The 15293-nt window shown below is 34.5% G+C and overlaps 1 protein-coding gene across 2 annotated transcripts in view; it reads right to left on the reverse strand.

Annotated features, from left to right (window-relative positions):
- Nucleotides 1-431: 431 nt before the first annotated feature.
- LOC149420864 (uncharacterized) overlaps nt 432-15293 on the reverse strand; it is a 32440-nt gene continuing 17578 nt past the window's right edge. For both annotated transcript variants that reach the window (XM_089635594.1, XM_089635593.1), the window contains 7 exons: nt 14748-14909; nt 13762-13876; nt 13350-13568; nt 7741-7834; nt 7500-7663; nt 5881-5979; nt 432-4242 (listed from right to left, as the gene is read on the reverse strand). In XM_089635594.1, coding sequence (XP_089491720.1) covers nt 4041-4242; nt 5881-5979; nt 7500-7663; nt 7741-7834; nt 13350-13568; nt 13762-13876; nt 14748-14909 — 1055 coding nt within the window. In that variant the 3' untranslated portion in view covers nt 432-4040. The remainder of the gene's footprint in view (nt 4243-5880; nt 5980-7499; nt 7664-7740; nt 7835-13349; nt 13569-13761; nt 13877-14747; nt 14910-15293) is intronic.

Raw genomic sequence — 15293 nt, forward strand, 5'->3', positions numbered from 1 at the left:
GTAGCTTTATCCTTATTACCATTTGGTAATTTCTGGATAATTATGTACATAGTATTAAAGAATTAGAATTAGTTTAGCAAATGAATATACAAATAATATCGATTAAAATAGTAATATTATTGTACGCAACGATTGTATAAAAAAATAACCATTTATGTAACCAATGTAAAAGCCCTATGGGCATATAAAAGAGTATAATAAAAAAAAATAAAAAAACTTAAATAAATTGTTGTATTATTCCATATACATACATACTTGTATGTTGTGAGGCTAAAGAGTGTGTGAAGGGGACGAAGATGAGGAAAAGGAAGTGGGTCAGAATGTAAAGTCTATTAAGGTTAACAGCTGCCCTCTGTTGGTTTATTTCTTAAGTTATTGATTGCAAGGTTATAAGTTTTAGTCTAAAAAGCAATAGAGGTCTAGAATGAGCCAGCCCACAAGGTAAACTCATTTTCTGTTATTATTTGAAAATATCAAGTCGTTTTTTTTAAAACAATGTTCTCACTGTATGTGTTTTGTATTTCCTCCAAGGTTCTTACTTATGAAAGTCCTTCTTCCATTACAAACCGCAGAGCAAGCAGGTTATTTCAGACCAACAGGGGTATCGGGCCCATTTTAGTGTAGATATTAAAAACATTACAAAAACAATGTTCCATCTAAAATAAAACTCAGTGATTTGATCGGAGTGTTTTTATAGAAGAGATCTTTAAAACTTAACAGTCTGCAAAGTCAGAAACTGTTATTACAAATATTATCTTTTCAACTCACCTCCACAAATTAATGAACAATAAATTACAACTACATGCATATTCATGTACAATACATATAAAAATGAGATCAATAATTCAAATCAAAATACTTAGGACGGGTTGTTTCGGAGAATCTGAACAATTCATCAAATTTCAACGTTCATTTTCAAGTTCTGTGAAAGATTTTTCAAGTTCTGTTTTTATTTCAGTTTTGTCAAGCAACTAGCCTACAATGATATAAAAACAGAACTTGAATAAGTCTTTCACAGAACCCGAAAATGAACGTTGAAATTTGATGAATTGTTTAAATTCTCCGAAACAACCCGTCCTTAGTTACTACTTTTGACATCTCTAAAGCATAATGAATAATAAACAACACATAATGAAGTTAATATTATTATTTTTAATGATAAACTAATATTTATAAGACAAGGTTTTTATGCATAGCACAAAGGATAACAAATTATTATAAACATTAATTACTCACCTGAAATATCCATACAAATTGAAAATATCTCCCGAGTAAAGATACATGCTGCCAAGGGGAATAATTAGGAAAACATTTTCCTAAGTAACTCATATTATACATAATATTATGTTTCTGTAATTTGGTCATGCACGATAAGTCATTAGACCTCGCACATTAAAATACAAATGGATAAATTTATCCAAGGCACTATCTAGATTACATTTAGTTTAGAAAAAATCTTGCAATCATAAATAAATGCTATCTGCAGCCAGTATGCATTAAGAAAATAAAAATAATGTTGGTAGTTTTTATTCAAAGTATGAATCAGTTAAATATGACCAAAGTTGATAGGGTCGAATTAGCTCAGTGGTGGATGAAAGACCCGGGAAGGCTGAGGTCCCGGGTTTGATTCCTAGATGCGACCGAATCTTTTCTGATTTTTCTGTTTCACATTTGTCATTTGAGAGTCGTTAAATATTGTCTTCAATGATTAAAAATCTGGGTACTTTATCTGCATTAAATTAAGGATTTTAAAAACATACAACTGTTTTTCCATTTTATTCTTATTTATTTTATTTTCTTCACAATCTAAGGACAGACACAGGAGCAGTAAACATGATTTATTGTCTCTGGATGTTAAGAAAATATTAATATTGAAATACATGAAAATTGAAATACCTAATAGGATACTCACTTAGCACTCGTAGGCAGAAAGACACAATCTTGTTCTTCCAATATAAATATGTACAGATACGAGGGTCATTTGAAAATTTTCCAACCTCATCGACATAAAATAACGGTAGAAAAAAATTTCTATCTCCGTTCGATAGATGGCCTTGACATATGTAAACCGTAAAAATTTCAAGTCATTCTGATCATTACTTTATCTATGGCACTCTTCCAAAGTTGACAGTTGACATTGTCTGTCAACAATGGAGAAAATTGCATAACGCGCAGTGATCCTTCATTTGAAAGGGCAGAAGACTCAGGAAATAAAATATGAGTTAGACTCTGTATACGGTGAGGCCTCCCCTTCATTTACAACAGTCAAACATTGGGTGGTTGAGTATAAACGTGGTCATACAAGCATTTTAGATATGGAACATACCGAGCCCCCGAAAAAAGCTACAACTGACGAAATGGTCGATTTAGTGATATCATCTGAATGGTTGCACAAGATTTTACATCAAGATATGGATATGAGATAATTATCCGCGCGCTGGGTGCTGAGCTTGTTTACGATCGACCAAAAACACATACGGACTGACATTTTTGCAGCGAATGATAACCGTCGATGAAACCTGGGTACACCATCATACGCCTGAGACCAAACAAGAGTCAATTCTGTAGATTGCGGTGGAGGAACCAACTCCGAAGAAGGCAAAGGTCGTTCTCAACGGACAGTACTATGCTGCATTGCTGGATAAATTGAAGGCAACAATTAAGAAAAAATGTCCGCATTTGGCGAAGAAAAAAATCCTGTTTCACCAAGATAATGCTTGGGTTCCCACCTGCATGATCGCAATGTCAAAATGGAATTAATTGAAGTTTAGATAATCAATTTTTTTCTGACGGTTAAAAGAATGGGAGAAACGTTGGTCCAAATGTATCAAGTTGCAGGGAGACTTTTTGTTTTGCTTTGAAATGTGTTTTTCTTAACCTTTTGAACGCGTTAATTTGCTCCGTTTTATCTATACCCGTACGCGGTACATATTTTCAAATACCTATGCACGCAATTAAATGTCAAATTATAGCATTCTGGCATGATTTATTGGAATATATAGACAGAACAGATTATTCTCCACAGTATGATAACAAATCCTTGTGTGTCAACACTCTTAGATGTTTATAAAAACAAAATCATAAAATTTCATACAAAGACGTACCGTATCTTTTGAATGTGGTCCCGCCATTCACTCGGCATGTGTGTACTTAGGCCACTGCGTTGATAGACACAAGTGGAACACCATGAGCACTTATCATTTTTTGTTATGAAAACTTTTTCTAAAACTGGACACTTAAATTTTATGTCACTATAATAACAAAATTGAACTAACGCCATCCGTTGACAAAATTGTAAACTATAGCACTCGAAGGCGCAAAGAGGCTCACTTGATTATCGATGTTTTTTAATGGAATACAATTTTATTTTCGAGAAATTCTTGTAGATGTCAGCATCGTGATAGTTCTACGAATGTTCAAGCGAGCGGGAAATAAATTTATGTCAAAAGACCGCTGGAATATCGGCATTCAAAGTTTCCGTATCAACTGTTGATGCAGCCGCGTGTGAGTATGGACTTTTTGTCGTAACAACAGTTGATACGGCCGCGTGCAAAGAGTTAAAAAGGCTGGAAACTTTTCAAATAACCCTTGTAGACCTGCTTTCATTTTTCATCATAAAATTCTTCACAGTTTCAGAAACTTTTATTTTTGTTTAGCAATTTGAAGTGTTTGTAACGGTAACATGATTCAGGGACAGACTCGGAGTTAGAATTCAAGGGGGTTTGTTTATAGAATAACTGTGTTTGTTTTTCATTTGGTCTTAATTTTCTCAACGTGATATTCGGGAGGGTCTTTTTAAGGAAAGGAAGGAGAGGAAGTTCTGAGAAGGAAAAAGCTATGAGGGGTTCGTAAGAATCTTAGGGACAGTGTGGCCAGGAGTAACGGACGCATGAATCGATCCCTCCCACTGCGGAGAAAAGTGATGGGTCGAGAGAGTCCGAATAAAAAAATCAAAGGATCTCCCTCAAAATGCCACCCCCAATCCAGCCCACCACGCAGCGGTTGGGAAGACGCATCCGCCGCCAAGACCTGGACAAACCTCACCCTGTGAACCCGGGCATCCCTTCTAAGTCGTAGATGATTTCTGGAAAAGAAATATTCTCATTCTCCGTTTCTTGAGTAACTTTGAGGTTTGTTTTTCGTTTGTTCTTACTTTTTCTATGAGCTTTGATGGTGCAATCCTTACCACAAATGCCACAATTTTTATTCAGTTTCTCAACGTGGGACAACATGTGTTGATTTCTGGAAAAGAAAAATTTTCATTACCTATTGACAACTAATATAATTTATTTTTTTTAAGTAGGGAATTGGTTTACACAGTTGAATTATTGGTAGAACAGAATTTTAGAATAATTTTTTTAATTAATTTCCGGGGTAACTACGCTCATCCCATTTTCCCTATTTTAAAGTCAGAAAGTTTTCAACGTGGCTATGAAAGCGTAAGGTATGTAATTTAATATACAATTATTTTTAAAAGTTTAGTTTTAATGTAAGATGGATATAATATGTTTTATGAAATACTATTTTTGTTAAAAAAAATTTTTGTAATATTTTCTTTAGTTTAAAAAAAAGTTGCACAACATTTTCTCACTAGTTACTTACACATATTATAAGTAATATTGAAATGTTAAATGTACGTCCCCTTTTTTAAATCGAGCGCTTTCTTTTCGGGTAGTCTTGGCGACCCTGCTCTAAAGGAAATGAAGATTAAGTGAAAAGAACCACATATTTATAACGTCAAACAGTTTTACAAGTTATCGGTATTTTAGAGTTTAATCACAATTATATGTCATTTTTACCTATTTCATCAATTTACAATACAGAAATAATAACATATAAAATATTATCAAACAAAAAAATTGGAATACTACAGCACCTGACCTCAATTAATCCTAATTAGATATTTTTTAGAAAGATTTTCTTAGGCAAGTATTTCTGATCAGAATATCAAATAAAAATATTTTTGCCGCCGTAAATCAATAATTCGACCTTGAAAAAAAAACGTAGGCTTTTTGAGATTGGTGACTGGTGATGTCACACGTCACGTCCATAGATTTGGTGCGAATTTGGGAAATCCGAAAAAATAAAACATTGAAAATTATTTTAACTATTAAAACTAACTATACTAATAAAGAATACCGGTATTTAAGTTAAAAGGTCATTATTGATAAAAAAAAAGAAAAAGGCACTGGAGTTCCTTATTTATAGGGATAAAGCCAAAAAAAACACCTGTCTGTACTGAACCGAGTATGCAGCCAACATTTCTTTCAACAGGCGGTCAACGTTCAACAGACAGTTCGCTATGTCATCACCTATTTCATTCTACAACCATCGTATCAGTAAGCTACTAGGAATTGAACAGAGCTACCAAATTTCAAGTTAAAAATCGGAGGATTTTTTTTTGTGACAATTTTTTTTGTGACTGGTCGGTGGCCGAGTTGACATCGTGTTTGGGCCCCACCCAGGCGTAGTGTGTTCAATTCCTCGGCTGGCTAAGTCCTCCATCACAACACAAGCAAAATTTTCAGATTACTGTGGTGGTAGTAGGAGATTTTCAAATATTGTCAGGTTATTCGTAACCCGGGAATGTTAGAAATTCTTTAAAAAAAAAAAAAATTTCTTCTAATGTTCACTTTTTTTTGTTTAAGGAATTAATTTATTTTAATAAAAACAAAGCTTCGATTAATTATTTCTTTCATTTTAATATCTTTCAGTGGGCTTTGTCCCCATCGACGCCCTGTGACGGGCTGTCACTGTATCAGTCATCATGCATAGCCGTCTTCTTGAAACGTATGAAAAAGTTTGAAACACCCCAACCTAAGTTCTACACAAATATTGTAGAAAAAACTAGATTAAATAAAATGAAAGCGTAGAACTTACTTGTGACTTGCGGTAACGAATTTTTTATCACACAGGGTACATTCAAATGGTCTCTCATTACTATGCACCCTCTTATGGTGCAGTGTTAATTCTACAGACCTGGAAATATATTATGTATTAATATCTACATCAGCTTAAACAATTCAGATAACCCAGGAAATAATCAAAATAATTAAACACTTGAGACAGGTTAAGAATCAAGATTGCAGGTGGGTGGAGGTTTGTAAGAAAATAAATAATGGAAAGTAAATAAATGGAAAGATTTAGGGACAGAGCTTATATTAATGGAGACTGGGAAATCTGCGAGGAGTAATTATTCAGACTTACGATAGTTTATTATAACGTATAAGGATATTTTCGACAAAGTTTATACATTGCGTTTTTGTCAAGTCCCACGATTTGGTTTAGCTTTTTCATAGTTACCTATTATGGAATATTGTAAAATTATATATTCCCATATTACAAATTTACTTTATTTAGTCAGTTAAATACAATTGTCTCAAACCTGTATATATTTTTAATTCATTATTGAGATCAAAAGGTAGTGTGTTTTTATTATTTCCCATTTCTACAGATTCAATGAAACAAAATCTGATTTCGTCATTAATTTTAGGTGTGTAGGATTAATTTGGTGGTTTCTCGAATAGCTTTCATAATGTTTTTGGAAGATATACAGTTTTTACGTAAATTTTGACAAACATTTAGAATTTCTGAAAAAAATCACATTTAGAATTTCTGATATAGAATCCATTAGTTCGATTCCGTAATCATTTTTATTTATTTTTTAACGCGCTTCCTAGCCACTCGAGTGATTTGTGTTATATAAATACATTGGTTCCATGATATTTCATCAAAATGACCACCCATCAAATAACACACCTTTATAAAGTGATGAAACAATAAGAAGGTTAAATAGTTACTTATGTAACCTATTTAACCTACTATTTGTTTCATCACTTTTCATGACTTTATATCACTTTTTGTAGGTGAGTTGAACTGTCATTTTGATGAGATACCCGGTCACCAAATTCATTTACCATATTATTTAATTAATACAATTCCTCAAAATATTATTATGGAAACATGTAACTACATAACACAACAAAACTGCCCAGCAACAATCTTTTGCATTTATTAAGTGATAAATTGAAAATGTTCACTTGAATCCACATTATAATCCTCCATTAGTATTCAGGGGAAGTACATATTATGGTAGTTAGTCCCAGAATTGCACCACTGAAAAAAAACGACTTCTAGTAATTTGGTATCGGTTGAAACTTAATAAGAAAATGTAAAAGTAACAGAATTGAAAGCATAAAAAATGATAAGAACATGTACAAACTTTGGCAAAAATGTCCATTATTTAACAATTGATCAAGATTAATTTATGATTTAGATATTGGATAAACGATATACAAGTAAGCAAACAAGACGCAACTCGTCCAAGTCTAGAGTCGCGAATGCTATAATAGAACCTGGGACGTTTTCCACTAGTGTATTGTAAGTAGTTAGGTGTTTTGTCTGTGGCCAGGAGTGACTGCAGTGTGCCAGGGCAGAAGTGTGCGGCAATCTAAGCGGGAAAGTAGAAGGTTGGTTAGTTAGGTAATAATGTAGTAAACCTGGAGAAGGCCTTGCCACACAGGCCGCAGGGGTAAGCCTTGCCGGTGTGGATGCGGACGTGGTGAGTGAGCGTAGAAGAGGAGGCGAAGCTCTTGCTGCAGATGGCGCAGGAGTAGGGTCGCTCCCCCGTGTGGGTACGCATGTGCAGCGACAAGTTGGACGACTGCAAACAGAATACCTATATATTATTACCATCATGGTTAGACACGGTGCCTGTCAACAGAACAGTATGATGCTCACTTGAATGAAGGCCTTGGAGCAGATGTTGCATATATAGGGCTTCTCTCCGGTGTGAGTTCGCATGTGGGTGGACAGGGAGGAACCGTGGTTAAACCTAAAACAGTTTCAACATGGCATTAAAGGTGATCATTTTTCATGATACATTTATTTTACACTCACTTCTGTTATAACACAGTCTTTTTTTATAACATAGAACGTAGTAATGCAGAAAAAACAATAATGTTAAATTATTATTAGTTTATGATAAATTATAAAAGTTTTAAAAATTTTGAAAGAACGTCATTCAGAGAACTTGCTGGGAGAGTATCAGGCAGGTTTTAGGAGGGGGAGATCCACCACTGATCAACTCTTTACTACTCGACAAATCCTGACAAAATGCTGGGAATTCGATATAGACATATATCAACTATTTGTTGACTTCAAACAGGCATATGACATATATATAGATATATAGATAGGGAGAAAATATATGAAATACTCCTAAATTTTGGTATACCGCCCAAAATAGTCAAGCTTGTAAAAGCAACGATGGTTGGTTCACGATGTCGAGTAAGGATAGGAGGTGAAACAACGGAGGATTTTAACGTCTCCCAGGGGCTGAAACAAGGTGATGGCTTAGCTCCCACTCTTTTCAATATTGTTCTGGAGCACGTCGTGAGGAAGACAATGATTGCTACCGACTCAAACATTTGCTACAAAAGCAATCAAATAGTTGGATATGCAGACGACCTTAACATTGTCGGAAGATCCTTACAGGCTGTAAGAGAGGTGTTTGACCCTTTGGAGACTGCAGCAAGAGAGGTGGGCTTGTAAACCAATGAGAACAAAACTAAAATCATGATGCAAGCCAGAACCCCCACCGCAGAATAAAAGATAAAGTGAATTTTAAAAACTCCTATAACTTTGAAGTGGTCGAAGAGTTTGCCTACCTGGGCTCCATCATAACGCAGGACAACGAAGACCCAGTAGAAGTAAGAAAGCGCATCACAGCCGCTAACAACACTTACTTCGCGTTGCTGCCAGTGTTCAAATCCCGAAACGTCCATAAGAAAACCAAAATAACCCTGTATAAAACAATTATAAGAACGGTCTTGGCCTATGGATGTGAGGCGGGAACACTGACAGCAAAGTCTGCGGAAAGGCTGGACACCTTCGAAAGAAAGGTACTTGGAAGAATCTTAGGAGCGGTGCGAGAGGGAGAGGCATGGAGAATCCGCCACAATAAGGAGCTATATGACATCTACCAAGCTCCCAGACTCTCTACTCATTTACGGCTCCAAAGACTAAGATGGGCCGGACATGTGCACCAATGCCAAGCACACGTGTACCAAAGAAGGTTCTAACAGGACACCCGGGAGGCAAACGAAAGGCGGGCAGACCTAGGCTGAGATGGGAGGACGATGTCAGGAAAGATGCCAGAGGACTACTCCATGTTGCAGATTGGAAGACGACGGCCGAGGACAGAGGGCGGTGGAGACTCATGTTAAAGGAGGCCAAGGCTCGAAATGGGCTGTAGCGCCATTGAAGAAGAAGAAGAAGAATAAAAGTTTTCGATTTATACATAAATGTGTTATTTAAAAAATTGCTATATACATAAATGTAATAATTAACTATTTTATGAAAATTTAAATTTTTTATAATAATACTTAACTGATTAATTGCCTTTCAATTTAATATTTTTGTCTATGTGTACTTATTTGTCAATTCTTATCTATTTTTAAATCAATTAATTTTCACTCTCCTGATGAAGAAGCCATTGGCTTTGAAACATGTAGATTATTATTGATTTAAAGTGGTGTAAACAAAATATTTAATTTATATATAAACATTAATGTGTTTAATTTTAAACCCCAATGCATTCGCTACCCAATAGTATTGCAGAAATAAAGCTTTTCAGATTCAAAATTAAAAGACAGATTAAAGAACAAAAGAGGCAATATTACAAAAAAATTATAACATATATACATAATACACAATATACTCATCATTATGTACAACCGTTCCTAATAATATTTGACATTTTTTTTATTTTTCATTACCGCCTTTATTATTGTATTTTAATTTATTTCATATAATTTTTTATTGAAAATTATTAAATTGTAAAATGGGTGTCTTAGCACAGGTTGTCCCACATTGTCAAATAATGATTTAAAGTTATTGTATCTAATAAAATAAATTACGTAGCGTGGGCCCCAATCCTGCTAGGCAGGTGGGGTGTCCACAGCATCTAGCATTAACGAATGACACTAACTAACAAAAAAAAAAAAGTGGGTGTGTCAAGCCTACGCAAGACAGAAGTGAAACTTCTAGTTTCAGCTGATGCTTGGCGTGGCGCAGTTCGCTGGTGTCTGAGAGAGAGGAAAGAAGAGAAGAGAGAGAACGTTCGTGAGCGGCTCCCCCACCTCAACAAGGTTTCACTTCAAAAATGCCACAGCCGAGAATCGAACCTCGCTTAACTGATTGAAAGCCAACCACGCTGAGCACCAACTGTAAGCAAAGCCGCATAAATTGATTATATTATGTAGGTTCTGAAAATATGAGAGCTTGTTATGTTTTATAATGTTACCTACATCACACCCAAAATATAATATATTTTTAAAAATAATGTACAATGTACAGAAATAGAATCCCACACAAGATCGCGTAGTGCGCTCTAGCGAACGGATATTTTATCAGAGGGAGATAGTTTTAATTTTTTTTTCTGTAAATTATTACATATTATCAAAATAAATAAATTAATTAAATAAATGTAATACAATTATCATAATATACGGATTAGATAATAATTTTAATCCAACACAATAACGCAAAGCGCGCTCTAGCGGAGTAATGTTTTATCACAGTGAGATAAGTGTTTTTATTATTTTGCAATATTATTTTCTTTTAAAAAATGTTCTGACCTACTAAAAAATAAGATATTGAATGAAAAAGGCGTTAAAAACAAAAAAATAATGTGCGATGGCCGAGAATCGAACTCGGATCAACTGCTTGGAAGGCAACTATGCTGACCATTACACCACCAACGCCAGTTGTCGGGATGAGCTAAGAAGCATTTATATGTTACTTCAAAACTTTGACTAGATCAAATGAACTTTAATCGGTGGTGGGGGTACCCGCATTTTCGTTTCGGTCATGAGTCGGTTTTACTCCGGTCCTCGAAATTGCATGACGCGCGTAAAGAAGTTTCACTTCAATAATAAATAAAATAAGTAACGATCTCAATCGTATTAGGGAATCCCTTCTAACGAGTCACCTAATAATATTCCCGTCCATAGTATATAAAATAACGTTGAAAGTCGAAACTGTTGGAGGACATTGGGCCCATTAGTGTTGGAAGTATGTAATAGTAATTATATATTACACAAACAGCTATACATATTTTGCTTGCATCTGGTAGATTTGCTTGAAACTATGTGCTAAGTTTTGGCCGTATCGGATAGGTAAATCCAAAAAAAACTCTAGTAGGAAGGAACATATCCAAAAGTTTCACAAAATGTAAACTGTTGCATCTTTTTATTTATTTGGTGCTAATACTAATACAGTGAAACCTCTATCTATCGTTCCTCGAATAATCGTTTTCCCGGATGTATCATTTATTTCTTCTAGTCCGAATTCATTTCATACAAAAATAGATCGCATTGATCGTTTCTATGTCCACCATTTTCCCGCATTCATCGTAGGAATTACGTCGCGTATTTGATATTTTTTGTCTATGTTTAAACGGCGCCAGACGGCACTCGTTACGATGCGCGAAACTTTTGAGAGAGAAAGAGAAAGAATAACAGTTTGTCGCCGCCATCAGTCGCTAGTTGTCGTCAGTTGTCGCTAGATACCCAAACTTAGTGGAGTGTTTGCAGTTATCCTTTTTGAGATTTTAAACTATTTTCGAAATGAGCCGTTTGATGAAAAAAGTACGTACTCTTCAAGAAATATTGAAAATTATCGAAGAGGTGGAAAAAAACCCCGCTGAAAAACGCATCGATATAGCCAAGCGTTTAGGAATCGCGGCATCCACGATAAATTCTATTTTCTTGAAAAAAAACGAAATTCAGGAGCAAATTCAAAAGTGCGGAAAATCTTCGAAAATTAGAAAAACCAGTAAAGAATCAAAGTTTAGCGAACTGGAGAAAATTCTTATCTCTTGGTACCAAATTTGACAAATTTTAACAATTTTGTTACTTTCGACGACAATATCCCAACTTGTGGGATAAAAACTATCGAAAGCTTGTGTGACGCAAGATTGACGGAGACAACAAAAGAGGTCGATATTGATGAAGAGAAGCCGCTGCCTGTACCTTCATTTTTAGAAGCATGCACCCTCTTTGAAAGATTGAAAACTTTCTACTACGCACACTCAATAACTGATGCCGAAAAGAATATCATTTGCAAAGCTGAAAATATACTGTTGACTTGCGGAAATAAAACAGTAAAAAAACAAATGTCCATGAAAGATTATGTATTTACAATGCAATAAACTTGGTTCTGTTTAGCTTTGTATTTTTTTTAAATAAATACATTTATTTACATCTAAAACTTATTTTCTTCTTATAATTTTAATCTACCAACGGTTATGCAGATTGGGAGGACGGTATCTTTACTGGATCGTATCTCCTTGTGTTTTGTCCTCTTAATCCCGCATTCATTGTTTTCCCGCATTCATCGTTTATTTCGATAGGTCCCTTTAAAACCAATAGATAGAGGTTTCACTGTACTACTAAAAACAATAGGAAGATGCCAGCTGACACGTTGACTGCGTGTCGTTGGATAGTATTTTTATGTAGGTATTATTTATTTATTTATTACACGCCCTCATGGGCTTTTACACACTACAAAGTTTAATAGTTGAGTATCACAGTTATTATAAATTCTACAAAATTAAAACAATAAAGGAAACATAATACATACAACGAAAAAAGAAAAAATGTTACAACAAAAGCATATAATAAAATAAGATACATTAGTAAAAATGATAAGAAGTCTCACATAAATAGATATTCAAAATAAAAAATATATATATTGCGGAAATTATAGATGTCTATTTATGTCTCGATATATAAAAGAATTAAAATAAACAATATTTATACTGATTATTTTTAAGATGAAATATTTCTCCCAGATCAAAATATTTATTTCCGAGACTGTGAAGTCTTGGAATCGGGGAATTTTGATAAGACAGTGTCCTGGTGTTGTAAAAATAAAAGGGTAGTAAATTTCGGCAAGATCTTTTGGGTATGTGGATGCTGATTAATTGGAGTAACTCAGGACAGTCAATTTTGTAATGAAGTGCTTTATGTAATACTATTAAATCTGTGTTTATTCTTCTTTCAGAAAGTTTTAATAGGGACAATTTATCTAGTAAGTAGTTATAATCAATGTTTTCTACAGGAATATGCAATTTATAGTTTATATACTTCAGGAACTTATGTTGAATCTTTTCAATGTTATCGGAATGAATATTATAATCCAATATTGACATCAATTTTCTTCAACAGCGTTGGGCATTGACTACACCTGGCTATTATTTTCAATACCAGCAAATTTTTTGATACAGTATAGTTTGTACATAAAAACAAAAAAAAATTAAAGAGTATATATATATATATATGTACTTCTTATCGCAGACCAAGCACTCGTGCAGCTTCTCATTCTTTTGCGTGCGAATGTGCGAGGCGAGCAGGCGGTTGTCGCTGAAGGTCTTGCCGCAGTCGGAGCAAGAGTACGGTTTCTCGCCCGTGTGGCGCCGAGTGTGGTTGGCCAGCGACACGGGGTCCTGGTACACCTTGCCGCATGTCAGACACACATACTTAGAAGCACGCCACACCGAGTGTCTGCAATATACATAATATGTACCCTTACGTCTCTTACAAACAGCTCTATAGTATTGATCTTGTCACTAACACATTCTGGAACATTGTGCAAATAATATTTTATAATATCTATATATATATATTTTTTTTTAATTATTGGTCTGCCGTTTTGGTCATCATCATTGAATGGAGTAGGTATTAAAATATTACTAACCTCTTTGTGTGTTTGCTTAATTGCGCCGGACTAGTGAAAACTTTGTTGCACATCTCACACTTGTGGCCCTTATAGTCCATGTGCCTTCTCACGTGCTTCACTAGTGAGTATTTTTCTGTGAAAATAATTCATAATATTAACCCATCGGGATAATTTGTTCGCTTTTGGGTCATATGGTCTCATAGAAATCGTCTCCTTTAGTGTCATGGTTATACAAGATCTAAACGGTGTTAGAAAAGAAAATGCCATGCTTTATATTCAAACCTCGAAGTTAACCACACAACCGATTAAAATGTACACTTCTATGAAACCAAATGTTCCGGCTGCAATTTTAGAAAAACTTATGAAACTTTATGAATTTTGTATTAATTATTTATATACAAAATGAAGCCTGTGACAAACCACACTATATTTTTGTGGCTTGACCTATTTAAGCGTATCACTCGATGTACATTTGCATAAGTAGTGTATGGCGAGAGATATGCTGAAATAGACCAAGCCATGTTGAATATAGCGTAATGTGTCGCCTACCTCATTTATCAGTAAATTTAGTTCAGTGTTCAGATGAAAAAACGTAAGGTGAGTTATGTTTGCATGTTTATTTCTAATAATAATTTTAAGATTTGGATTTTATTGCAAAGCGGAATACTCCGACCTTCTGACCGAATATGTCAGAGGGCTGAGGGGTTAATGAAAGATAATATCGTCGGTATTAAGTCCAATACTGCGAAAGAACCATTTGTAAAAGTGTCTAGGGGCAAAAACTATCTAGGTATATACGCACTCTTGCTTGCCTATGTTTGGCTTGTATTGGCTCATACGCGGTTAGGTTAAAAATGAAGGAAAATATTACAAAAATGTACCTACCCAAAATTAACAAAATTTAAAATAGGAACTGTTGACCAGTACTTACCTACAATCCTCACCTTTAATTTTTTCACAAATAAACTCCGTAAGATTATAGCACACAAACGTAGAATACTTACTTGAAAATTTTTTGTCACAAGCATTGCACTGGAACGGTCCATTCAGGGAGTGAATGGACATGTGTAATTTGAGGTCTACCGGATTGGCAAATTTCTCAGGGCACTCCGGGCACGGAATCGTCTTTTCTTTGTTTTTATTATTTCCAATATCCCGAATATAGCCTGCAACAAAATATTACAACATTGAGCAAGAAAATAATGTATCGTAATAACTATTTGTAAGTTACTCAAATGAAAATTATATATTAGGAATATTATATGGAATGATCATTTTGAGACTGTCTACCAATAAGGGAGAAGAGATGTACAAAACCAATTGAAATTCAAAATGAGAATGTATCAAAATATAGATATTTGAAAATGCAAATTGTTAAATGGTTTTTAGAAAAGTATTTCAAATGCAAAATACTTATTATCAAAACGCATTGAAAATACAAAATGGTTCCTCAGGTCAAAAAATTAAAGAGGAAAAACAAACAGCCTTCTAACAATTATTGAATTTTTAAACAATTTGACATTTAATGCTTTGTACTCCCTTGTCGCCGC

The sequence above is a fragment of the Hesperophylax consimilis genome, chromosome 9 (genome assembly GCF_061612785.1).
Source record: "Hesperophylax consimilis isolate HC1 chromosome 9, BYU_Hcon_1.0, whole genome shotgun sequence".
Lineage (NCBI taxonomy): Eukaryota > Metazoa > Arthropoda > Insecta > Trichoptera > Limnephilidae > Hesperophylax > Hesperophylax consimilis.